General features: G+C 45.1%; 1 protein-coding gene across 1 annotated transcript in view; it reads right to left on the reverse strand.

Annotated features, from left to right (window-relative positions):
- LOC115388277 (calcium-dependent secretion activator 1-like) overlaps positions 1-26616 on the reverse strand; it is a 374835-nt gene that overhangs the window by 183635 nt on the left and 164584 nt on the right. The window contains 1 exon segment of the mRNA XM_030091341.1: positions 24811-24877. Coding sequence (XP_029947201.1) covers positions 24811-24877 — 67 coding nt within the window.

The following is a 26616-nucleotide window of genomic DNA, read 5'->3' on the forward strand; positions in this document are numbered from 1 at the left end:
ATTGAAGCAAATACTGGGAACTACTTTTTCTTTTGAAATCACTACGCCCAGACGCCATGTTTAGTAAGTAGTTCCGTCTTAGCAATCTTCGCAAAAAACGCTCAATCTCGTAATTTTGCTTTAATATTTCACAGCGTAGTGAATGTGTGGATTATAACGTGTCCACCAAAGTGTTTTGGGGTTGTTGGATTGTGTATTTGATGAGTTTGACGAGGGAAGCAACTGTACCATCCACTTCCATTATGTCCGCCGTGAAGCTCTCCTCAGACCCACCGCTGAATAAACAACAGCTCGCCCTCACAAAAAAAGTAAGTAGGCTGTTCTAAATGACGAGGGAATTGTGCTAAATGGGCCAATTTGCCAAAATGTTGAAGTATGGCTTTAAAAAAGAAGTAAAGAGTCCCGCCAGGGAATACTAGTGTTGCGAAAAATTGCGAGACTCCGGATGACTTAAGGGACTCAAAAGACCGGCCCATCAGCAACGCTGCACCGTCCCTGTTCTGAGACAGTACAGTATGCTACATCCTGAGGCACAACGGCATTGTGGGACATTTCCGAGGAGGTTCTGGCCTTACGGCATGTAAACCAACCTGGTGTATGGCCTGGTGTATGGTCGCAGTGAGGAGGACAATGGTGGTTGAGGAGGAGCCGTTGGGAGGAGGCTGAAAGAAGTGCAAAGACTGGCTGTCTTTCTAAGCAGGGACAATGGAGAAGGTGGGAAGGACGGACAGGAGGAGGCTCACCAGGTTCATCATCAGAGATACCTATGAGGTGTTTCCATCTCTAAAAAACTTCCACCAGTGTTCTGGTGAGGACCCAGCCTGTGCTCTCTGTCCAACTCCAGCAATGCTCAAACACTGACCTTCCATCAGTTATGTTCATCTTCAGGAGCTCTAAGAAAATGTGTAGAGAAAAGAAAAAAAAAACTGAACACAGCTCTGGATGGGTTTGTGTGGCACCATGAGAACATTTTCTGGAAAACTGTCATTAATGCTTCCACCTGGCCTCATGTCTGAACATGAGGAGGTTCGTTTATAGGCAGTTGTTCTGCTTTTCTAAATCACTTGTGATACGATGGACTGATGAGTCTGTCAGTCGTGGTAATTTAAACAAAAAAAAAACAAAACTTAAAGTTTCCACAAATACAAGTTTTTTTGAGACGTGAAAATTGCTCTGACTTTCTTGAAATGGGAGCAGAATCCAGCTGAAGTAGAGGAAGTGAAATCACAGTAAAATGAAGTGATGCAGATTGAAGTAACAGACAGATGTGGACATACAGTATGTGTGATCATGGTGAGCATGCAGGGTTTATCTGATCTGTAATCTGGATACTCGGAGAAGGAGCAGGGAGGGGGGGCTCAGACCGCCTGAGGGGGATGAGGAGGTCAGGTGAGGACGCAGACGGAACTGTGGCGGAAGAGACTGGAAGTAGGACAGATTAAGGAAGTGAAAGGTGAAGAAAACATAGCAGAGTACACCCCCCCCCCCCCCCCCCCCCCCCCACCCCACACACACACACACACACACACACACACACACACACACACACACACACACACACACACACACACACACACACACACACACACACACACACACACACACAAACAGTGCTGAAGCATCTTTATGGTACACTGTTCAGTTCAAGTCTCGTAAATGTGCCAAAACTTTGTAAAGTCGCTGTGTCACTTCTTTGGTGGTGTTGCGATTAAATCCGGTCTTTGTACTTGATCAGATTTTTTAGAGACAAGCATCAAGCCTATCTTTAACTACAGACTTCTCCTTACGGGGAGTTTTAATCGGTGGCTTGGCTCCACTTCGTGGGGGTATGTGTCATTCCGTGTCTGAACTCATACAGCTCTAAAGGGCTTCTACACCTGTTGTACATGTGCTAATAACATCAACCATCCACCCGTCACATCACAATACATCTCCTAAACCTGACATGGACTTGGTATGGAACTGGACTGGAAGCATTGCCACTATCTACAAATCCACAAGACTGGTGAAAATGTACTTATTCTAACAGAAATCCCTCCAAATGTCACAGAATTATAATGAGAAAGCTGTGAGTTTAAAAGTGATTCATTTTCATATTTCAACAGGATGACAGTGAACATGTTCCAGTAACACACTGGATGTTTTATGTCCTACAGACATTGTTTTTTTTGTTGTTGTTGTTTTTTTTTTTTTTTTTAAACAGATGCGTGCACATTTGTGAAAATGCTGCTATTCAGGAACTGAACTAATGTTTTATGAAGTTAATACAGTCTGCTCCTGTTTTTCTTCAGAATCATGTTGTAAAAAAGTGGAGAGGGGTGGAGGTGAGGTGGAGAGGTGAGGAGCAGCGACAGACAGGGACTACAGAGGAGGACAGGGAACCCTGGAAAACACTGCTTCACTGCTGCATCGCCAACCTCTCATATCCACTGATCCTCAAAACCCTGTGAAACCTCGAACCCTGCAGACACCTTGGACCCCTCCGATCCCTCACACCCCTCAGGTCCCTCTGATTCTGTGAACCCCTCAGATGCCTCTGATTCTGCAAACGCCCTGGATCCCGTGGACCTCACAGATCTCTTGAACCCCATAGACACCTCAGAAACTGAGAACCCCACGGACTCCGCGGACTCCTGGACCCTGACAGTTTCATCCCAGCATGTGTCTGGCACTCTCACTTCAGCAGTGACACCCACAGGAATAATAACTGGCAGCCTTTTTATTTGACGTTAGCGTTCTTCCTGGACTGGACTGGATCATCTGGTGCACAGCAAATTTCCCAGTGTTGAATTAACTCTGAAAGTGTTAAGAGTGGTCTCATATATACACTATTGTAGTGTTAAATGTAAGTGTTAAAATATACACTTCAAAGTGTGCATTCCAAGAATTAACACTGTATAGAGTTAAATAGGAACACTGGTCAACAGAGAGGAATATTATTATAACTCTACAGAGTGTCAGCATTAGAACATTAACACTGGTCAGTGTTGAGATTTTAACACTACAACAGTGTATATATGAGACCACTCTAACACTTTCAGAGTTAATTCAACACTGGGAAATTTGCTGTGTGGGTGAGGTTTGGACCACAGGCCACATATTTGACAACCAGCCAGAATTTCTTGGATGGAAAAAATATTCAGCGGTCAAGTTACTTACTGCAGTAATATGTTACTGATTACTTCTCCAATAAAGCAGTCCTATTACTTTACCGATTGTTTTCAAAAGTAATTAGTTACTTTATTACTTTACTTTTTAACAACATGATGCACAACTTGAATACTCTTTACAGCAATAGACCTTTCAGCCTGATTCTATACTTTGTGTATTCCATCATATAAACCATGATCTAAAACTGAATCAAAGCGCCCTTAACGGACTTTATTAGTTTCAATCATTTATCTTATTCACATTCGACCACATTTTAATTAAAACAAAAGGTATATTTCTGCATATTCCAGCAGAACAGATACAAATTTATTTTCTGTGTATACTCCAGGTGTTCTCCACAATGGAGGTTCTGCAAACTTGCAAGATGCTTTCAAGGTCCGAGGTGGAATTTTTTGCTGTACGTGAAAGCTTTCTTTCCGAGGGGATTTCTGGTGGCCTGCATGATGGCGAAGTAAATCTTTTCCCCTCCCAACCAGAAAAGGGTAAAACCCCAGGTAACTCGAGAAAACATGTATTTTAACTCTCACATTGAAACATGGAGGAAGGAAGAAGTCAGCACAGCAGAATCTCCTAAGTGGAAGAGGAGCAGCCCACAACTCAGGAGATGTCAAGGATGAGGCCAGCAGCGTCGGGCTAACCGAAGAGGAGAGCGAGCTAACCGCTAAAGCTATTTTGTCATTGTCGAACAAAATAACAGAAATGAAGGACAAACTTAAACAAGAGCTCGCTGGCCTAAAGCTCAACATGAATCGGAAACTGCAGAACGTGTCAATGGACGTTCAAAATGAAGGCACTGAGGCCGAGCAGCGAGATAACCAGCTTGAAAATGGAACCAGCGATTTATGTGGTGCACTCCGCCATTGTAGAAGTGACCAGACGAGAAAGCAGATATCGCTGTAATAACATCCGAATACACGGGATTAGAGAAGGGAGTGAAAAGAATGACACGCCCGCCTTCGTAAACCGGTTTTTGAAGAAAGAGACGACGTGGATATTCAGATTCAACCTGCACACCGGACTTTGGGATCAAGACCTCAAAACTGAAAGTCCTCAAGAGTCACTGTGCTAAACTTTCAAAGATGTGATATCAAGGACAAAGTTTTGAGATTGGCATAGGCCAAGAAAATTATTCACAATGGGAAAGTGATTTCATTTGCCTGCGACATGCCAACTGAGGGGCACAACAAGCTGAAAAGAACTGATTAGGAAGATTCTGAAAACTGCCACGGTCCGCTTCCACAATCCATACCCTGCTGGAATGAGGAGTCATCGGCGTATCATAAGGCAGCAGGGGTGGCAGCGGAAATGAAGAGAGGCTGCCCCGTGCAACCACTGCACGCCTCGGCTGCCGTTCATTGGGAGCAGACGCTCACCGGCGAAGCACATTGGGGCAGGACGGACAGCATGGACTCGGACCGGGTGCAGACAGGCGCTGATCATTTCACCGGGACCAAGAACAGGCGGACTGTTTTTCACACTGAACAATATGGGACTTGACTTCAGATCACAAATAGTCTTGTTTGTGTTAGCAGTTAGCCTCTACCGGCATACACATGGTCAAGTTTTTTGCGTAGTTGGAATCCACTGGACTTGAAAGACACACATACCCCTTTCCCACTGCAACTAGTGGGTCGTCCTGTGTTTTCGACCCGCTAACAATCGGCTTCGAGACTCCTTTCCCACTGCCTCCAGACCCGGGTCTCACCATCTGCTGGCGAGCTGTGTCGCTGCGTTTTCCCATGCTGATGGTGGGGGTGGGGGGGTGGGGGGTGCGTGTGTCCACTTGTGGATGGGGGAGGGGGTGTTCGCGGGCCCGGTGGGCGCGCGTGTGTGCGTGTTGTTGTTGTTGTTGTTGTTGTTGTTGTGTATGTTGGAATTTAGTCGCGGGCCTGCCTGGACGGTTCGGCGGGCCGCCAGTTGATGATCGCTGTAGTATTATATTATTAGCGTTATTATTGCTGGCTAATGCGCATAGGTGTCAGTTTAGGGGGGGACGGGGGGGACGTGCCCCCCCCACACTTTTTGCCAGGGGTATTTTTTTCTCCACCTCACACAAATCCTTCATGTGTAGCCTTTATAACACCGGTTATTTTCAGTAGTAATTAACATTCCGACGCTCCTGAACGAACCATCCGCTGATTGCAGAGACTCACACAGATGTTCAGACAAAACAACGTGCGGCTGCTCTAAATGTGCTCTGTTCCATTGGAAGCTCCAACCCACCCCCGAATTCCACCAGGACGCGCAGCGGAGCGCCAGCGTCTTGTTCCTAGCGAGCTCTTTCTTCTGAAACACCTGTGGTGAGTTTGAACACTTGGTTGTTCGTTTAACCCTGTGATTAAAACATGCAAGAGGCGGGGCGGTAGTTTGTTTTGAAGAGTGGATATATCCTGAAGAACTTTACTCTCAACATGCTAACAACAACATTTTGAGGCTGTTTGGCCTCATTCTATCTAGCAGAACATCAGCTAAACTTCATCATCAATGTCGTCCCTGGGGAACACCACGTGTTGTTTTGAGCAAGAAGAAATGCAAATTTTATTGAAAGATGTGAATAGGGATGAATTTTCTATTTTAATTTTTGAACTGTAATGAAGAAGAATGCATCAGAGATGCTTAAATTCATTAAGAAAGTAAACACACATTTTAAGATAGGTTTAAATGTGCACACTTTAGTGCAGAGTTTTTTTTATATTTACAGATGACTGTCCCTTGGTCCACAGCTCACTGGACATTTAACACTGAACATAGAAAACAGAGATAAACATACTCAGACACTGTCTTTTGTGTCCTACAGGTCCAGATTTATAGGCTACAAGGTAGCATCTTCATTTTTAAAAGTGCCCAAAAACATTGTCCTCCCATTCTGAAGTGCCAGTGAACACATTGCATACGTCCTCCTTGTCCGTCCTCCCAGCTGGTCTCTGTGGACATGGCAGACAGCCACACTGCTGAGCCTCTCCTGGGACTTCGTGGAGCAGAGCCTCGTTTTCAGACGCCGCAGAGAACCGAGGCTTCTCTCTGCTTCACAAGAGCAAGAGCCGGACCAGGGTCTCCACTGGGACCACCAGCAAGAACCAGGGTCTCCTAATCTAATAAGAACACATTGCACTTCCATCGTAACTAGTAATCTGTAACCTGGGACATAACCTCACTGTGATTTTATTCTTTCTCTCTTTCTTTGAACAGACCTCCCCTCTTCATTCTCACTTTCCTATTCTTGCAGCTTTGTTTATTTCTGAACTCTGCTCCTGAACAAATAAAATAATGGAAAACACTCCTGAGACTGATGGTTCTCTGTGTCTAACACACCTTGGATGTTCAGTAATGTTTGTTTTTGTGTCAATGGTACAGTTAGTATTTTACTATATTTGTTTAATGGTACCAGGGCAGAGACTTGTCAGTATGTGTAGATCTGGTACATAAGCTTGATCAGTCTAAAGTTATTTGAGGACGTCTGATGGTGATTCTGTGGATTAACAGACTGTCTCCTCTGATGTTGGTTGCTTTTATTTTTGACATGTTGATTTGCGATTAGATCTTTGCTCAGATTTTATTAATGAAAGAAGGAAACAGAATGAATTGCCGTAAGCAGGTTGTACGGGAGTCGTTAAAAGCAGCATAGGAGAATTCAACCTTTCATGATACACCAGAAAGCAGAAGAGGAAGAGGTCATGAAAGTTTTGCTCCAATAATTAAAAATAATGATATAACGATAATAAAAATGATGATAAATGTTTCCAGCCTACTAACAACAAAGGTTTTTGTGACAAAGTTAACAACTGTGTTTTTGTAAATTTTCCATTCACTCCTTGAGTTGCTTCATGTTAAAATGTTCAGTTTGAGTGGAAATGGATAGTTAGGCTTGAAGTCAAGATTCGTCCAGTCACAGATATAATGTTATGTAACAAAATGTGTTCTAATGTAACTCCCGCTATCCTCTCCAGTGACCTGAGGTTTATTATTTTATTCTGTAAATGCTTTAATCTTATTCCTGTTTGTGATGAATAGAGTTCAGTGGATTGTTTCTGTGCTGTCCCTGAGCTGTAAATCCTGTTGACATGTAGCTGATATATTTGACATGGAGCTGATTTCAACATGAAGTTCAACGTTGTTGGGTTTGTAATTCATATCAAAGTTTTAGGCCAGAGGTTTTTATTCAAAACATGGCAATCCCTACGATATGAAATAATTTGAAGCATCTTAAGGCAGCCATACTAACCCCCGATGCACACTGGATGCGGTCCGGCTACGGAACGACTGCGGTCCGGACACCGCAGTTAATCCGTAGTCATTAAAATCAATGCTGTGATGCACACCAGCCGCGGTCCGGCTGCGGTCCGGCTCCGGTCCAGCTGCGGAGCCTCTGCGGAGCTCCGGTCTCTTTCCGCAAAGATCCTATTTTTCCGCATGCCGGAGCCCTACCGCGTCAAACAGACAGAAGCAAGTCGGCGCCGGAAGGAAACGCGATACGTGTTCCAAAATGTGTGTTGGCTCCATCGATCTCGAGAGATCATGGGGGGGTTTGTGCCGTGGATTTACAGTCAGGGAGCTGCAGCGCCGGGCGTGGCTGTAGAGGCCAATACGGGATCCGCAGATCCTGCCGCAGCCACTGCAGATGAACTCTTCGCGGTGTGGTTGAGATGTCAATGGTTTCCGCTGTCTGCGGTGTCTCTTCTCTCCCCAGCGGGTGTCTCTTCTCTCCTCTGCTTTTCTGATGACATCCTTGCTGGTGGTCCGCCAATCAGAGCGTTCGGACGTGGCTGACTCCAGGTCAGAAGGGTTGAAGCCTCCAGCTTTAAGGTCACGCTTGCAGACATCCTTGAACCTGAGAGCTGGTCGTCCCTTTGACCTGTTTCCAGTAGCCAGTTCCCCGTACAGTAGGTCTTTTGGGATGCGGCCGTTGTTCATTCGGGTGACGTGGCCAAGCCATCGCAAGCGTCTCTGGGTCAGGATGGCAAACATACTGGGAACTTCTGCTCTGGCCAGGACGTCAATATTGGAGACACTGTCTTGCCAGCTGATGCCCAGTAGTCTGCGAAGGCAGCGCTGGTGGAAAGCATTCAGCCGACGTTCCTGACAGGAGTAGAGGGTCCATGTTTCGCTGCCGTATAAGAGAGTGCTCAGTACGCAGGCCTGGTAGACTCTTATCTTGGTGTTGGTGGTTAGCATGGAGTTGTCCCAGACACGCTTCGCCAGGCGGGCCATCACTGTCGATGCCTTGCCAATGCAGTCCAGTTCAGCATCATGGGAAAGGTTACTGGAGATGATCGAACCGAGGTAGGTGAACTTGTCCACTACCTCAAGGGTGTGGTCGCCGATGTTAATGCTGGGAGCACTACTGACATCCTGACCCATGACCTTGGTCTTTTTGAGGCTGATGGTGAGGCCAAACTCAGAGCAGGCATCAGCAAAGCAATTTATGAGACGCTGGAGCGCTTCCTCAGTGTGGGCGGCAAGACCAGCATCATCAGCAAAGAGCAGCTCCCTGATGAGAACACTCCGTACCTTAGTCTTTGCTTTGAGGCGTGCCAGGTTAAAGAGGCCTCCGTCGCTCCTGGTGTGGAGAAAGACACCGTCTTCAGAGTCCTTGAATGCGTAGCGCAGGAGCATGGAGAAAAAGATGCCAAAAAGGGTTGGAGCAAGGACACAGCCCTGCTTCACACCATTCTTGATTGGAAAAGGGTCTGAGGATGATCCCCCAAACTGGACAACGCCGTTCATGTCCTGATGGAATGACTTGATCATGCGCAAGAGCTTGGGGGGGCATCCGGTTCGCTGGAGGAGAGCAAACAGTCCATCCCTGCTGACCAAGTCAAAAGCCTTGGTCAGGTCGATAAAGGCCAGATATAGGGGTTGTCTCTGCTCCCGGCACTTCTCTTGCAACTGTCTCACAGAGAACACCATATCTGTAGTTGACCTGGCTGCTCTGAATCCACACTGCGCCTCTGGATATACGCGTTCGGCCAGTAGTTGTAATCTGTTGAGGACAACGCGGGCAAAGACTTTGCCAACTGTGCTTAGGAGTGAGATGCCACGGTAGTTGTTACAATCGCTCCTCTCCCCCTTGTTTTTATAGAGGGTGATAATGTTGGCATCACGCATGTCCTGGGGTACAGCCCCTCCCTCCCAGCACTGCAGCAGGAGCTCATGAAGGTGTTTCAGGAGCGAGCTCTCCTTAGCGGTTTTGATGATTTCAGGGGGGATGTTGTCACTGCCCGGAGCCTTGCCGTTTGAGATGGAATCTATTGCCTTGCTGAGTTCCTTGGTGGTGGGTGGAGCGTCAAGCTCAGCCAGGATGGACAGTGAAGGGGTGTTCTCAAGGGTCGTGTTTGAGACGGTAGTTTCTCTTGAGTAGAGGTCTTGGTAGTACTCAGCCCATCTCTTCATTTGTTTGCCACGATCCTTAATGACATCGCCAGTAGCTGATTTAAGTGGGGCGGTCTTGATGGCAGTGGGACCGAAAGCCTTCTTCATGCCTTCGTACATTTTGCACACATTCCCAAGTTCTGCAGAGAGTTGTATGTCCCGGCAGAGGTTAAGCCAGTAGTTGTTGGCACAACGCCTTGCAATCTTTTGGGCATTGTTCCTTGCAGCGCGCAGTGCAGCGAGCGTTCGCACAGAAGGCTCCTTCTTGTGGGCGATTAGGGCTTCACGCTTAGCGGCGATGACAGGTTCCATGTCAGCGGCTCCTGTTTCAAACCAATCCGCACTCCTCCCCTTTTTCTTCCCAAAGGTGTCTATGGCAATCTCAAACACGGCCTCGCGGATGTGGTTCCACCTTGCAGTAGCACAGTCAGTGGGGCAGTCCATCAGGGCTTCATTTATGGCTTCAGCATAGCGTTCCCGCAGTTCAGGTACTGCAATCATAGCTGTGTTGATGCGGGGCCGGGGTTTCTGCTTGGAGCGGTTGGCACGTCTGGGGCAGAGACGCACCTTGGTGGCAACCAGGGAATGGTCTGTGTCACAGTCAGCGCTGTGGAAACTGCGCGTGACCAGCACTTGGTTCAGCATGGATCTCCTGGTGATGGCGAAGTCCAGCTGATGCCAGTGGCGAGACCTTGGATGTCTCCAGGACACCCAGTGGCAGAGCTTGGTGGAGAAGAATGTGTTGGTCAGACAGAGGTCATGGAAAGAGCAGAACTCAAGGAGGCGTTGGCCATTTTCGTTGAGCTGGCCGATGCCGAAGCGGCCAATGCAGCGGGGCCAAGAGACATGATCTGCTCCTACCCGTGCGTTAAAGTCACCGAGCAGAAACAGGTGCTCCTTGGCAGGGATCTGCTGGATCCTGGCCTCAAGCGCCTCATAGAACACATTCTTTACCTCAGGTGAAGAGCAGAGCGTCGGAGCATAGACGCTGAAGATGTTAGCTGGTCCAGAGGAGGTTGTGAGGCGGAGAGAGAGGACTCGTGGAGTGCCTGAGGATGGCGGTTCAACGAAGGACAGAAGGGAGTTTCGCACAGCAAATCCAACACCGTGCAGGCGATGCTGGTCAGACTCCTGTCCCTGCCAGAAAAACGTATAGTCCTTCTCCTTCAGGCTCCTGCTGCCCGGGAGTCGTGTCTCTTGCAGTGCTGCAATGTCTATGTTGAGCCTCCTCAGCTCACGGTTGATGATGGCCGTTTTCCTGGCCTCGTCGATTTGCTGGAGGTCATCAGACAGGCCAGGACACATTGTTCTGACGTTCCAGGTTGCCAGTCTCAGCGCTGGCGGCTTTAGTTTTTTTGTGTTGCCTGGTGCAGTGGTTACAGTCCGTGCTTCAGCTTTTGGCCTACACTTCAAGCACCCATTGAAGTAGGCGGACTGTGGCGGGCCAGCACCTTACTGGCTGGGGGCTGCCCAGCTAAAGGCGGGCGGTAGCTGGCCAGTGGGACACGATGATCCCTCCCACCGTCGGGAGACAGCCCTAGGCGCCCGAGCTTACGCCAATCAGCCCTGGGCTTTTAACCAGTAACTGCGTCTCCCCGTGTTGAGCTGCCGCAGGAGGCGGCACTGGAGTGACCTCTCCAGGGCACAAGCCAGGGCAAGTTATGGAGGAACTGAGTTGCCCAGTCAACAGATCCCCCTTCGGCCTCGCTGGTATTGCCCAACGGAAGGGACAGGCCCATACAGTTGGTACCATGTTGGCTACAGGAGTTGCCGGAAGGTGCTGCAACGCGAGAACCAACCGCCTTCGGGGCTCCACTCCGGATTTTCTGTAGGGGGGGGTCTCCCTTAGCCTTATTCACTCCCGTGACAACCACAAGGCAGTGGTGCTATTTACCCATAGCTGGGGGTTGTTTTGTGTGGCACCAGGGCGTGTCCACGCGCCGGTGGGCCTGCATGCCTCACATTTGGGCCCAGCCCAAGGGGGACACACCTCCTCCCTTAATGCGACAGGTTGTACTGGGTTACATCTTACCAGTAGGGGAGAGAGAAAGAAGCTTCCCCCACCCACCTGACATATAGTGTTCCAAAATAAGTCACTTCAAAATAAAATCTGTGTCGTGTTTTTGCATTAATTTTCTATTTCTTTACTTCTTCTGGAAGAAGACAGAACAAACAACGTGATGTAGTCATTATATGCTTTAGAAGAATGAACGGTTTTGTACTTTGTCACTGCTGAGAAGCCAAATGACACCAAATGGCTCAAACCAGCTGTGTGACCGGAGCAGCTCCGTGTTGCCAGATTGGGCGGGTTTGTTCTAAATCAAGCATCTTTTTTGAACACGTTGGACGGGTTGATGAAATGATTATGTGTTTATGACGTGTTTTTTATCATACAAATACAGTTTTAACGTGCATTTTCATCCGAGACGGCGGTTTGGGCTGTTTTCTATTGAGTAAAACGGGTTTCATATTGTCTACGGGGGATAACGACAGATCTGGCATTAGGGGCAGGTGGAGCACAGCGCCACCAGGAGTTGCCACACACACACACACACACACACACACACACACACACACACACACACACACACACACACACACACACAGTCTTGTATTTCTATCCTTGTGGGGACCGTCCATTGACTCCCATTCATGTCTAGCCCCTAACCCTGACCCTTACCCTAACCCTAACCCACACCACAACAAAGCCTAACCCTAAAGAAATGTTTTGACCTTTTACTTTTTTCAGTAACAACAACATGGTCAAGAAAACACTGTTTCTCCTACTTAGGACCGGAAAAAGGTCCCCACAAGGCACGTCGTTCCACGTTTTGCTATCCTTGTGGGGACATTTGGCCCCAACAAGGATAGAAATACAAGAACACACACACACACACACACACACACACACACACACACACACACACACACACACACACACACACACAGCTCTAAAATCACTTTTTGCCAGAAGTTGTCCCCCCCCCACTTTTCAAAACAAACTGACACCCTTGCTAATGAGTAACTGGTTGGGACTGAACACAAGCGATATTATTTCATATTTTTTTTAATTTCTGAACATTTTTATTAGCTCAAGAACCGGAACTTTGCTTAGAGAAAATGAGCCCCCACTTAATGTGGATTTTTCTCCTACACTGTGGATGGCAGGGTTAAGTCCAGCCCTGGAAGTGGGAAACTTTTGCTATTTGGTTGTTATCTTGTTTTTTTCAGTTCGAAGTTTATTCATACAGTCAACATTTGTAACTGCAGGATTTGGGATGAATAATGATTTTTTATAGAGTAGCCTCATGGAACATGAATGGCCTCAATAATCCTGTGAAAAGGAGTAGAGTGATGTCTTGGACAAGAAAGGAAAAAAAAATACAACTAAAGTTTCTTCAAGAAACTCACTTACCCATTCACTCAAGCGGAACAAGAAAAATGAAGACATTTGGTTTTGAGAATACTTGTTATAGTTCTTACAAAACGGCTTAAGAGAGAAGGAGCTGTGTTGATACATAACTCTATACATTTTGAATGTATCAAGCAAGTAAAAGAAGATGAAGGTGGATATATACTAGTACAGTGTCGAAGAGACGGTAAACTAGTGACTCTGCTTTCTGTTTATCTACCGCCAGATTACATTGCTAATGTGTTAAAGACAACATTTGAAACGAGAATGGCACTCAGAGAGCGCAGACCTCCGCCACAGCTCAAATCAGTGACCAAAAAGCATAGAACACCATATATAATGAAACCACATTGTGATCGAGGGTGTGATCAGAGCGGAGCGCTGCGGCGTGCGGTGCCTCTGTCTGTCGCCCTCTCTCCCTCTCTCCCTGTGTGTGTGTGTGTGTGTGTGTGTGTGTGTGTGTGTGTGTGTGTGTGTTTATGTGAAAAGGAAAACCGAAAAGCAAAAATTTACGTTATTTTACTTGTTTTTAATTTGAAAATGGACCAGATTCTCTCGTATTTTCCATTCCCGACTGCCTGTGTGGTGCGATCTGCTCTGTCCAGCCTCAGAACTGGCGGTGCACGGCGCGCAGCTCGCAGAGAAAATAGAGAGGAGCGGAGCGCCGCGGTCCACGGCGCGAGCCGCTACGCACCCGGCGGTCCCCCGCACCTCCGTCAGAGAGGTTAACAGAGGCGCCGATCTGGCAGTCGGTGCGAGGCGCTTCCACTTCCGCGTCGGAGGCGGCGCGTCCTGTGAACCAGGCGTTTGTCCCCCCTGTCGACGGGCCTGCCCGACCATGTGAAAGACTCCCTATCTCTCAATGATAAAGAATCCTTAAAAAAAAATCCCAGATCCAGACAGTGATTCGGATCTTCACCAAAATGTCATCAATTCTAAGTTAGCCCAAGACCCACCTTTCCACAAAGTTTCATTGCAATCCGTCCAGAACTTTTTCCAGGATCTTGCTAACAAACCAATCAACCAACCAACAAACCCACATGATCACATAACCTCCTGGTGGAGGTAATAATCTCCTCTGAAACACTGGGTGTACTGAAATGTGCAGGCAATTTTAACCCTAATGAACTAATAAGAGACATCCAACACTAGAAGATTGGTTTCATCACAGAGTAAACTACTTCAACAAGGTATGAGTGATCGAGGCCTGCTTGATGTTTCATCCACACAACAGAGATTATTCATTATGAGATTATTTCCCTCGCCCCACATAGCGTATTCAAGAACTAATTATATATTTATGTAGCGCACTGATATGCACAGAGAAGTTGTGAAATTGGCACGAGAGGGATATCTGACCACTCACCAATATATTTGACCATTCATTTGGACACTCAACTGAAGAAGACAATATGGCAGCTTAATGCCAGCTTATTACATAATAAGAACATTATTAATCAGATGAAAACCGAGATAAGAACCTTTTTAGAATTAAGTTATAATGGAGATATTCATCCTAATATTCTTTAGAATACCTTGGAGGCAGTCATAAGAGGAAAATTTAGATCATTAAGTTCAGCACTCAAGAAAGAAAAGGAAAATCGGCTTAAAGGTGCATTAAGGAGTTTTACAACCTTAAAAATACTTATTTTTCACCATAAATATGTGACACATTTTTAATGCTGTGTACAATGTGCCCTGACATATTCATTACCAGTACCTCTAACAGGCTAAATTGTCACTTGAAAGTCACAGTGCCGGTCCGGCTCCAGCATTTTTTTGGGGAGAATTTGAAAGGAATGACGTAATGCGCGCTCCGGCTGGTTAGGTTTCGTTTTTTTCCACCATTACTCCGCCAGATGCTTAGTGAGCAACAACTGAGCAGGATCTTCCAGAAAGTAAGAACAGACTGGCTTCTAGCACTGCCACAGCTCCACACAGACTCCACCAGGCAGAAGAAACTTAAATCTTACTGGAGCGCTTCTAAATGAGCGAAGACGGAGTTCCCCTCTTCCGTGCACGCGAGCCACAGGGACGAGTTTTTCACTAAGCTGTGTTACGCCCAAGGCCTGCAGGGGGCGCTGTTTCGCATAAAACGTGCAAACTCCTTAAGGCACCTTTAAAGAATTGGATATGTCATTAAAAGATTTGGAAAATAAACATACAAGGGAGAACCGAAAAATAACCGGACACTGGTTATAACTTTTCATTTGTTTTATTTTAACAATTATTCAAAGCTGTCGCCTTCACAGTAATCCCAGCTGGTTTGAATACACCGTTGCATCCGTGTTTTCCAGCTTTCAAAGGCGTTTGAAAACTCGTGCGTATTGATCCCGTTCAGTCTTTCGATTTTTGTTTAACCTCCTCGACGTCCTCAAATCTCCGCCCCTTCAGCTCTTTCTTCATTCTTGGGAAGAGAAAAAAATCACACGGTGCGGCACAGACTCGCTGTGGACGACCCCTTTCACATCCAAAAAGCAGATCAGCATGGCTTTTACCGCCGACCAGGACTGGTGTGCTGTGTTCGGCCGAGGGGAGTCCGGGTGTCGCCGCTGGCTCGACCGCTGCTTCGTCTCGGGATCGCAGGCGTGAGGACTTTGCCCAGCAGCCCAGGATCCTCTTCAATGTGCTGGAGGATTTCCCGGCACACATCCACGCCGGCCGCCTTCTGCTCTGGAGTGAGGACGCCCGGAACCATCTTCGCCGCGACCCGCCGCAAGCCTGAATCCTGGGACAGGATCTCCTGACAGGAACTCCACGGAACCCCCGTCAAGCTGGACACCTCCCCGATCGTCCTTCGCCTGTCAGCCAGGACCACGGCTTCCACCTGGTGGATCTTCTCCTGCGTGCCTGAGGATGCGGCTCATCCGGAGTGGGGCTGGTCTTCAGTGGACATTTCTCCCCTTTCAAAGCGCCATCCCATTCAGAAACCTGCGTTCTCCCAGGGCACCGTCTTTATACGCCTCCTGGACCATGCTGAGTGTTTCTGATGCTGTTTTTCCCAGCAGAAAACAGAATCTGATGCTTGCGCGCTGATTGCGTTTAGTGATGTGTTCTGCCATTTTGTGCTTTTCCGAAGACGGGGGTCCTGCTGTGCTGACGTCGGCGCTGTGTGTGCTTTCCCTGTGTGACTTTGTGAAGTGATACTTTGCAGAGATCTGCACAAGAACATGCTGTAGCGAGATCAACAACCAAAACTCTGGAATCATTCTTGTTTTAATTTTATAAACACAGTCTGGTTTCTTTCCGGTACCCCCTCGTATTAGAACTCCAATTAATCAAATTTTGGAAAAAATAAAAACATTTTAAATTGAATTTTGGATTTGCATGAAGAAGGGGAATATAAAAAAAACGTAAATTTCTTAAACAATCATACTCAAACACACACATAATGCTGTGCAATAGTGAACCCAAAAGATGCATCATTGGAGAAAAATTTGGATGGAATAGACCATGCATTCCAAACAACTTATGCATACAGCCTGAACAGACTAATACACGTAAAGAATGTAAAGAATTTCCTCAATTCTCTGGATTTACCATTAACTGGAAAACAATTATGAAACAATGACTGCCTAACCAAACAAATTACCAGGAAAGAATTACAGACGACTTTGAAGAAATAAAAAAACAAAACAATAAAACTTCAGGTTCCCAAGGAAGGAAAAGATGAAACACTGTGCAATTTGCATAGGCCAATCTCTGTTTTAAATCAAGATTACAAATTGTATAAGTCCGATTTTCTCTAATCAGCTTAACTCTTTTAGTACAGAGTAGGGATGCACATTTTAAATTTTCTTTATGACCGATAACTGACGCCCTTTAACCGGTTAATAACCGTTAACCGATAAGAGTTAAGGCCCGTCCATGCTTCACATGTCTGCGTGGGTGTGCGTTGCGCATTGGTCCGTGCAGCAGCCAGAATTTGTGACGGCGTTGCGCGCATGTCGCGCTGGTATACGCATGCACCAGAGCGCCACAGCAAACAAAACATGACGGCTAAAGTGACGGCAGTCGGAGCTACAGCCTGATGGCTCCACACAGAGACAGCCAGAGAGTGAAAATCTTGTGGACGGAGAGAGCAGACTCTGTCTGGAGGGAGGAGAAGGCCTGCTGACAGAAGTGAAAGTAACTAATGGACACAAGGTGGAAGAGCCTTTAGCTATCAGGCACCGTTTTTATGGAACCAGCTTCCAAGTGGTGTCAAAGAGGCAGACACAGTCTCCACATTTAAGGTTCGGCTCAAGACGTTTCTCTTCGATGCAGCCTATGATCAGGTCAGCTAGGGATTCTAAACTAAACTAAACTAAACTAAACTAAATTAAATCAAAATAAACTATCCAAAATATACTAACTAAATACTAGTTTAAATACTAAACTATCCACAAAGCTGCCCTAGGAGCTAGAATGCTGTGGGAAGTACGGTGCACTGAGCCCTGTCCTCTAATGTCTGAATGTTATTCCCTTTAGTCCGTTCATTGCTTTTCCCCTGCTGTCCCCCCCTTCGAGGGGGAGTCTTCTCCAGTTTCAGTTGCTGACTCCACTATCACGAGGGCCTACGAACAAGCTCCGTCCGGACCGGGAGGACACTCCTGTCGGTGCTGTGCCCGCGGACTGGCTTCGGTTCTACTGCTGGGATCCGTAGTTCCTGTGCTGGACCGTCCAACGGACTGTCCTCAACATAGTCCTAGGCTTTACTTCTTATTGTCTCATGCTAGTTGTTGCCAAAGCTGTCCGTCCCTGGGAGAGGGATCCCTCCATACTGTGGTTCTCCCCAAGATTTCTTCTTTTCCCACTGGGTTTTTGGAGTTTTTTCTTGCCGGATGTGAGGGTCGAAGGCGGTGGTTGCTTCGTTTTGTCTCGTTACTGTGAATTTGACATATTAACATTATGCTTATTCACTGTTTTTATTTTTACCAACCAATGTAACATCTTGAAGCCTCTGAGGCAACTGTTGTTGTGATACTGGGCTATACAAAAATACATTGATTGATTGATTGACTGATTGCACTAATCGCTCCGGTGCCGCCCCCGCGATTCAGAAACAGAAAAAAAAGGCTAAATTGACTTTAATATTAAATGATAACGTACTGACAATGTATGTGCTTAATTTTCCCTAAATAATCTGTAATAAAGGAACAGATAAACAGCCCGTAGTGCCGGAAAAGCTTCTGGAGGATGTGTGGAACCGTGGCCTGCATGGAACGCTCAGCTGAGCCCAGAATGGGAGAAAGCGCTGCTCATCGGTGGAGCCGAGGCTCCAAAGCGGGCAGCTGGAAGCATGACGATCCTTTAAACGCCCTGTTGAGTGGTTCCATGCTGCCACCCCAACATGCCAACACACCACTCTTTAGACAAATCACCATTCCAAAATACCGCTATTCCGACACGCAGACGTCCCACCATTCCGATACGGAAACGTGCGCTCTGAGTGAGTGACTGACTCGGCGCTGTCCGGTGCTGAACTGCAGATTTACGATAACAGCAAATACTTATCTAAAATGCAAAAAAAGCTACAAGATTTAGATATAATTAAAAGTACTGTAGGCTTCAATTGTCTCCTATTGCTTTATAAATGATGTCGAGAGTGAGCATGCCAGTGATTTTTGTTCTGATTAATTTCCAAAAAAAACCTTTTCTTCTGAAATCCGATTTTTAAAACGTTCTGATGGAGCTTAATGTTCATCTGGATGATGCGGCTTCATACCGAACTATTTCACTGTAAATCTGGATGTCTGGAGATAAAAAATAATATTCAGTGTGACGCCGGTTTTGTGCCACATGCGTAAATGCGCACAGAGATACACACCCTCCCCTACTGTACAACATGAAGGCACCTGGAATTAATCAGTGACTGAAGGAGTCGTCTGCAGCGCCGTCATTGATATCTGTAATATAATGCCAGCGTGCACGAAGACGCACGGCTCTGTGGAGAGCTCCCAGCTGGAGCTTCAGGAAAAAAAAAAATAACCGATAGTATTAATCGGTCAAAGTTCCTGTTATTGGTTAACGGTTAACTATGTGCGTCCCTAGTACAGACCTAATTGATGAGGACCAAACTGGATTTGCCGTTGGCCGGTAAACCCAAGATGACATAAGATGGACTCTTCATGTAGTAAACAATATTCAAACAAAAAAGTAGCAGTACTGTAGTCTCAACGCTGAAAAGGCCTTCAATTGTGCAAGCTGGAATTATTTTCTTTAAGAAAGATTCGGTTTTTCAGATGAGTCAATTAACAGCATTAGGACGTTGTACTATGCCTCCACAGAGAGAATTCAAAGAAATGGACTGTTAAACAGTATCAAACTAGAGAGATCAGCACGCCAAGGATGCCCCTCATCACCAACATTGTTTGCACTTTACATTGAACGATTAGCACAAGCAATAGGGGAAACCCGAGATATTCAAAGAGTAAAAGGCAATTCAAGAGAACATAAAAATGCGTTGCATGCACACTGAAAACAGTTGGGTTAGAAAATAACCCAATTTTAACCCAACTGCTGGTTCAGAAAAGGACGAACCCCTTTTTTGGGTTATTTTAACCCAGTGGTGGGCCGTCAGGGCCTGCAAAGCCTTCTCTGCTGGCCTAAAAAGTATCTGAATTACAGACTGATGTAAATTATATTTTTTCCATAAATAATTAATAAATGATTCCAAACGGTATGTTCCAGTTCCTTTCATAGTTTTCCCGTGGTTGCGCTGCTTCCAGACATGTTTTTTTTCATATTAAATCATTTAACCAATCAGATTTCAGGCATCATCTGTTGCTAGGGTCAAAGAAATCTGCCCGAGGCCTTCACTGTCCGTTCCTGATGGCGCAGTGAAGTAAAGTGAAGCGTCAAACAGACAGTTGCTTCAACCAATCAGACAGTTGCTTCAACCAATCAGATTTCGAGTTGGCGACTCAGCGCCTTCTAGCTAGCTACACTAACAACAGCAGATCCAGGCCTTCTGATTTACATTCACCAAGAGATACAGTAGGGGGCGGTATGCACCTAAGTTGTTGGTCGCCACCCGCAATTATTCCAAAGAAGAAGAAGACCTGAGGAGAAATAAAACTTATGCCAGAAATACCACAGGGCAGCTGGACTTTCAGTCCTGGCTTTGATGGCAATGGAGAAGGATCTGCTGATGGAACTGAAACACACAGATAATCTATATGACAGAGCAATTAACTCTTTTTGAGGAAGGAAAGGAGGATGTATTTTGTTTTCAAATAATCGGGATTTTGGTGAGTAAAATGTTCCTCTTTTCCTAAATAATATTGCTGTTTTATTAAGTTGTTGATGTTCATTGTATGTGCACAGATGTAGTAGGAGACTTGTGCACTTCAGCAAAGGCATTTATTCTGGCTGCACAAGTATCTATCTGCTGTGCAACAACTCTTTATATGCATATCTGTTTAATAAGATTTTTTATAGACATAAAATAGTTATTGAGAGGTGGATTGGTTCAGGCGGATCTGTTCTGAAGGCCTTAGTGTGAAATGCACGGTCCGCCACTGCTTTAACCCAACAGGTTGGGTTCTTTTTTTGCAACCCAATTCTTGGGTTGAATTATTTAACCCAAAAGTTGGGTGATGCCAACTACAATGTTGGGTTATTCCTCACCCAACTATTGGGTTGCTCAATTTAGCGCTACCAACAGTTGGGTTAAAATAATTGCAATAATAATGATAATAATAATAAATACATTTTACTGTTGGTTCGTCCTCCTCCTTCCCAACTACTTATCAGAAGTATTTGTATTTTCAACGAGCGGTGGACACAGCGAAAGACGACTGAGTCTGCTCTTTAGTTTCACAAGCACACGAGTTCATTGTGAGAACAACTAACCCAGTGCTCACCAGGGCCCTCCCCCAAAGGTGCCTGTGGCTCGCGTGCACGGAAGAGGGGAACTCCTTCGTCACTCTTTTAGTAGCGCTCCAGTAAGATTTAAGTTTCTTCTCCCTGGTGGAGTCTGTGTGGAGCTGCAGTGCTAGAAGCCAGTCTGTTCTTACTTTCTGGAAGATCCTGCTCAGTTGTTGCTCACTAAGCATCTGGCCGAATAATGGCGGACAAAATGAAACTTAACTACATCAGGTCAGCCGGAGCGTGCATTACGTCATTCCTTTCAAATTCTCCCCAAAAAAACTCTGGTGCCGGACCGGCACTGTGACTTTCAAGTGACAGTTTAGCGCTGTTAGAGGTACTGGTAATGAATATGTCAGGGCACATTGTACACAGCATTAAAAATGTGTAACATATTTATGGTGGAAAATAAGTATTTTTAAAGTTGAAAAACTCCTTAATGCACCTTTAATGAGATTACTCCATAATACACCCCATCAAGAAAAAAAAAGCGTTTTAATTTAAAAAAAAAAAAAAAAAACAAGCCCCTAACCCAAAAATGAGTTATCCTCTGAAAAACAACCCAAAAATGGTACATAACCTTGAAAACCCAGAAATTGGGTTAAAATAATTGCCCTATAACCCAGAAAATGGGTTCCTCTTTATAGAAATAACCAACAAATTTAACTAGCAACTGGCAACACTAGCAACACATAAATTGGGTTACCAAAATAACTCAACATTTTTTAGTGTGTGTAGGCAACATTTTGTTATACCTCCCCAATCCAGATCAATCCATCTTATCACCTAGATATTCTAAAAACAATTGGCAAGGTATAAATTAAATATTGGTAAAAGACAAATTATGCCTTTCAATTACAGTCCTTCAACAGAGATTAGTGAGAAATTGGCTTCTGATTGGCCTATGAAAGCTGTGCAATATTTGGGTGTTTGTCTGACAGACTTTCCTGACAACCGGTACAAGAAACATTTTGAGGGTATTAATGAAAAGATAAAAGAGGATCTTACAAAGTGGACAAATGGTCACAAAATTCGGGCTGCGCGCGGACCCTAGTGGACAGGAATTCCTGACGATTTTAACGTCACAGGGATCTATGCGTAACGCACACCCACAAGGACATGTGAAGCAACGTCCAGACTTTAGATAGGTGGCCTCTGGTTCAGAATTCAAACCCAATCAAATCGACTCAAGATTTAAAGATTGGATTCGGGAAGGAACAACTGCAAGATAACTTTGTCAAGTTTTCAAACAGGTCAGATAAATATAACTTGAAATCAATATCTTTTTTAAAGAGCTACAATTAAGACAGTGTGTAAGTTCAAAACTACAAAACCCAGAAAATTCAAAATTCAGCAAATTAATTTGATCTCTCAAGCCCATACCATCTCCAAGCTGTACCAAATTTTAATAGCTCGTAGATCAACATCAACATATTATATTTGAATTTGATGGGAGAAAGAAATAAATCTATTTGCAATTGTTATGCTTACTTTACTTGTTACTTGAAAAAGTAACTGGATTGCAACTATGCCTTACTTGTAAGGCATTATTGAAAATACTGAATATTTTAAAAGAAAAAAAAAAATTTTTGGACTAAAAAATTTAAAGCTAAACTAAAAAACACCACAACCACACAACTGTGATCCACAATTAAATTAATGATAATCCTGAGGGAAGTGGAGCTAGAAGAGGAAAAATCCACTATTGTATATTATTTCTTGTTTGCATATGCTGTGGATTAGCTTCTCAGCCAGTGTTTAAGAAAAAGTCGACCACTAATCTGCTGTAAACCTTAACCAAACATTCAGAGATTAAAGTGTGTTGAAAGTAAAAAAATTGCAGGAGAAGAAATCACAGAAATCAAGAAAATCATTCAGAAAATTCTAAAAGGCAACAACAGAGTGCATCCAGCAAAACACACACTGATACTACACAAACACACATACACACGCATGCACGGACGCACACACCCGCACCCGCACCCACACACACACACACACACACACATTATTGACCAGTGTTTGTCACTTGCTATATATTTAGCTGTGAGCGGGTGCAAGTCTCGGAGTTGGCGGCGCTCAGGCTTTTTTAGCTGCGAGTGTTAGGCTGGCTAGTGTTCACTCCACTTTGTCAATCCCCTGTCAACTTGTAGCTCTGAGACATATCCTCCCCAACGCAGCGCCAGAGACAGCACCCCACCCCCTCTCGCCTGCGCCTGATGCGCCCACCTCCCCACGCAGCCACCAGGAAATGGCCGCTCTCGCCGCCTCCCCCTCCTCCACCACCCCTCCGCCCCGTCTCCTGACAAAAGCCTGCTTGGCCTCCTCATCATCCCCGTGACAGCCGAGAGAAGACAGCTTGGCTGCATCTCACTTTCTTGCAGCTCGCACAACACGTGGCTGGTGGAGCTGCCGGTGGAGCTGCTCCTGCCAAACCAAGCCCTCCTGTGGGAGCTTCAGGGAGACCCCGACGCCACCCAGCAGGTCAGAGGTTCAGAGAGGAAGAATCACTGGGGGAGGTTCACAGCAACAGAGGCAACCTTGCAAGGGTTCAATGAATGACAGAGGGAAAAAAAAAGGACTAATAAGATTTACTTAAAAAAAAAGTGTGTAAACAATTTGTGCTCACAATTTCTGAGTAAGAATAAGAGGAACTTTCCAAAATCAAGTGAATGTACTTCACCCCTTACTGTGACAACTGTTGAAAGTAATGGGAGGAAGAGGAAAGTTAGCACAAGACTTGTGCTAAACGAACAATGAAGTCAATGAATGAGACAAACTGGGTGAGTTTAAGGAAAGAACATTCAAAAGGAATTCTACCAGATTCTGGGCATCAGCTTTCATTTCAGTCTGACGCAGTAGACATCTGACCTCCTTAAATTTCTCTTTTGATGGTAAAAGTAAGGATAAGAGCCTCCTGACTTTGACCTTTGGCCCCTGACACAGTGGAACTGCGTTCAACATGTCTGTAAATTGGAAACATCGCAGAGAAAATGATGATGCTTCATTTAAACAATAATTATTAGCTCTGTAATTTATTCTAATGAAAAGCTGGAAACCATACTTACCTTAAAATGACTGAGTAAGGAAAGTTTAGCATCAAATAAAAACACAGAGAACTGATGGGGAAAAGAAAATCTGTGTATTTACATGCTCCTTTCTATCTCTGAAGTTAAATAAAATCCTCTGGTGCCTGGATTGACCTCAGGCGAAATGAGTGACCATTTCAGTCGGCTGATATTTTGAAGGGAAACAGAACGTGCAAAGTTCTTCTTAGTTATTGTGTTTTGAAGATCTGGTTAGAAACCTGCTGAACTGGTCTATGAAGTATGCTTCTGAAGAGTTTCTCTCTTTGGTGACTCTTCAGTTTCACTTTTACTCAGTGAGACTTCGAAATACAAAACATGTCAAAGAAAGATCCAAAGTGGCTTGACAGAAAAAAGACCAGTACTTATTCCAGACCCCAGACCTTCTGCCTAGATGACCCCTCCATGTTTAACCACAGTGAAACCTGAAAACACTCAGCTTGATTAAGAGTGTCCTACAAATAGCCTGTAGACCAAAGGTGGACTACCAGCAGGTGGAACCCACCAGAGGAGGGTTCCACGGAGCCACAGTGGACCTCAGAGACCCTCACAGTGGAGGGACACTTCACCTCGTAGACCAAAGAGGTTATCAGTACATTACATAGATCCTCAGAAGACCGAATAGATGATCAGTAAATCTGATGGATCCTTGATGGAGGACCACACTGTCTGGCTAGGATGCTCTTTTCATATTAATACCAATATTATTTGTTGTTGAGATTTTGACCAGTTATTTGGAAATGAGTGCCCTCTGCTACACCAGCTGAAATTCTCTGTGTTACCTGCTGCATAAGTTGGCCCCACCTACATAAATCCTTTACACAGTCCTGCACATCAATAAAACCAAACTTCTCTGTGACTCCCGAAGTACAACACACAACAGTCAATATTTAAATACCTTTAAATGATTTATTTGTTTACCTGAACCAGCACAAAAAACCTCTTCTTCCACCTCTTCCAGACGTTCTTTCCAATGGCCCAAAGGTACCTGTCAGTGGACACACACACACACACACACACACACACACACACACACACACACACACACACACACACACACACACACACACACACACACACACACACACACACACAGACACACTTCAGTTAAGAGCTTCTACTGACCTCTGCTGGTTACAAACAAGTATTTCAATGACTCAACATATTCCTGTTCTTGTCTGAAAAATGTAAACTTTGGATGTGAACAATATCCTCTAATTTCAGACTCAGAACAGACACCAAATCTTCATGACTGCACCTTATATGATACATCTTAAAGGAACAATTATCAAGGCTGCCTCACGGGGCTGTCCCGTCCAGCTGACATGAAACTGCTCAGTCGGAGTACGACGACTCACTCGCAGTGTAACGGCTCTGTTGGAGTGTAACGAGCCGGCTCATGAAGGGCCGTTCGTCTGAAAGAGCCGTTCAAAAGACTGGCTATTTGACAAACATCGGGTGATATCTGCTAGAGACGTCAACCTCATTACTGTGAAGTCAATCCCTTATTTTCTGACATCTGACACTGAGTCACCACCAAAATTAATCCATTATATACAGAAAATGTTAACCCTTTAATTAAAAATGTTGAAAAAATACTAATTAGATGGAGAAATCTCCCCTTATCATTCCTTGGCAGAATTAACTTCATCAAAATGACGGTCCTTCCAAAAATATTATGCAACACATCAGTGGTGTTTGTAAACTTACATACAAATGATATTAAAATAGTGTTGTCATCCAGCTCATGTTTCATGTGCCTAAGTTCTCCTACGATGCAGAATTAAAACTTACACTGGCAAATTTAGCTTATTTGAGAGACGGCACAAGACTTTTGCCAGATCCCAAGTTGAAGTCAACCATCCTGGAAGGTTTAGTGCAGGAAATTGTGCACTATAAAGTCTATGTTACTGATAAAGAGATGGAACAGGTAGCACAGAGTCTTATCAAGACACATCCATGTTTAACTGAGAGGGCGTCTGACACTGGATGCGGTGGAAGGAAAACCAGTTCAAAATATAAACTATCGAACTACCGTACACACCTATGAAAGCTTGCCTGCTCAGAGGTCAGAGTGAATTCTCTGAAAAACAAACCTGCAGAAAGGCAAAGTGCGGCCTTTGGTGTCAAAAAGGCTAAGAGAGCCGAAATGAATGTCTGCCCAACATACCCATCTGCAGAAACTGAGGAGAGTCTGGACGCTGTGCAGACAGCTTTACTATCGGATGTAAAGAAGAGGAACAACAGAGAAACTGTGAAAGTGAAGATGGAGAAGACTTTTGCACTCAGAAGGCATGAAGTTGTGCATGATGCATCCATGTTGGAGAGTTTCAAGGCAAGGTGGCCTGCTCTTTTTGAAGTCAGCGAGGTGAGCCATATTCCCCCCCTCCCCCCACCCCCCAACAATACTATACTGGTGTGGTGTATGTGTGATGGTGGTTTTCTCCCTAATGTTCACCATTTTAACCTGAATCTTTTGTATTTTTTATTTGTTTTCAGATCAACGCTGAATTCAAGAGAATCACCACTGTCCCATTTCAGTCCAAGTTCATGTCTCAGCTGAATCTACACTGTGACAAGCTGACAAGACTGTTCCAAAAGAGAGGAGGACAGGTTGGGGAGAGGCTCAAAGAAATCAATGCTCAAATGGTTTATGTAAGTAAAACAGGTGTACCACAGTCATGTAAAACCTGAAAACACTAAAAAAAAAAAAAAAAACAACTTTAA

This window comes from Salarias fasciatus, chromosome 5 (assembly GCF_902148845.1).
Source record: "Salarias fasciatus chromosome 5, fSalaFa1.1, whole genome shotgun sequence".
In the NCBI taxonomy this organism is placed as follows: domain Eukaryota; kingdom Metazoa; phylum Chordata; class Actinopteri; order Blenniiformes; family Blenniidae; genus Salarias; species Salarias fasciatus.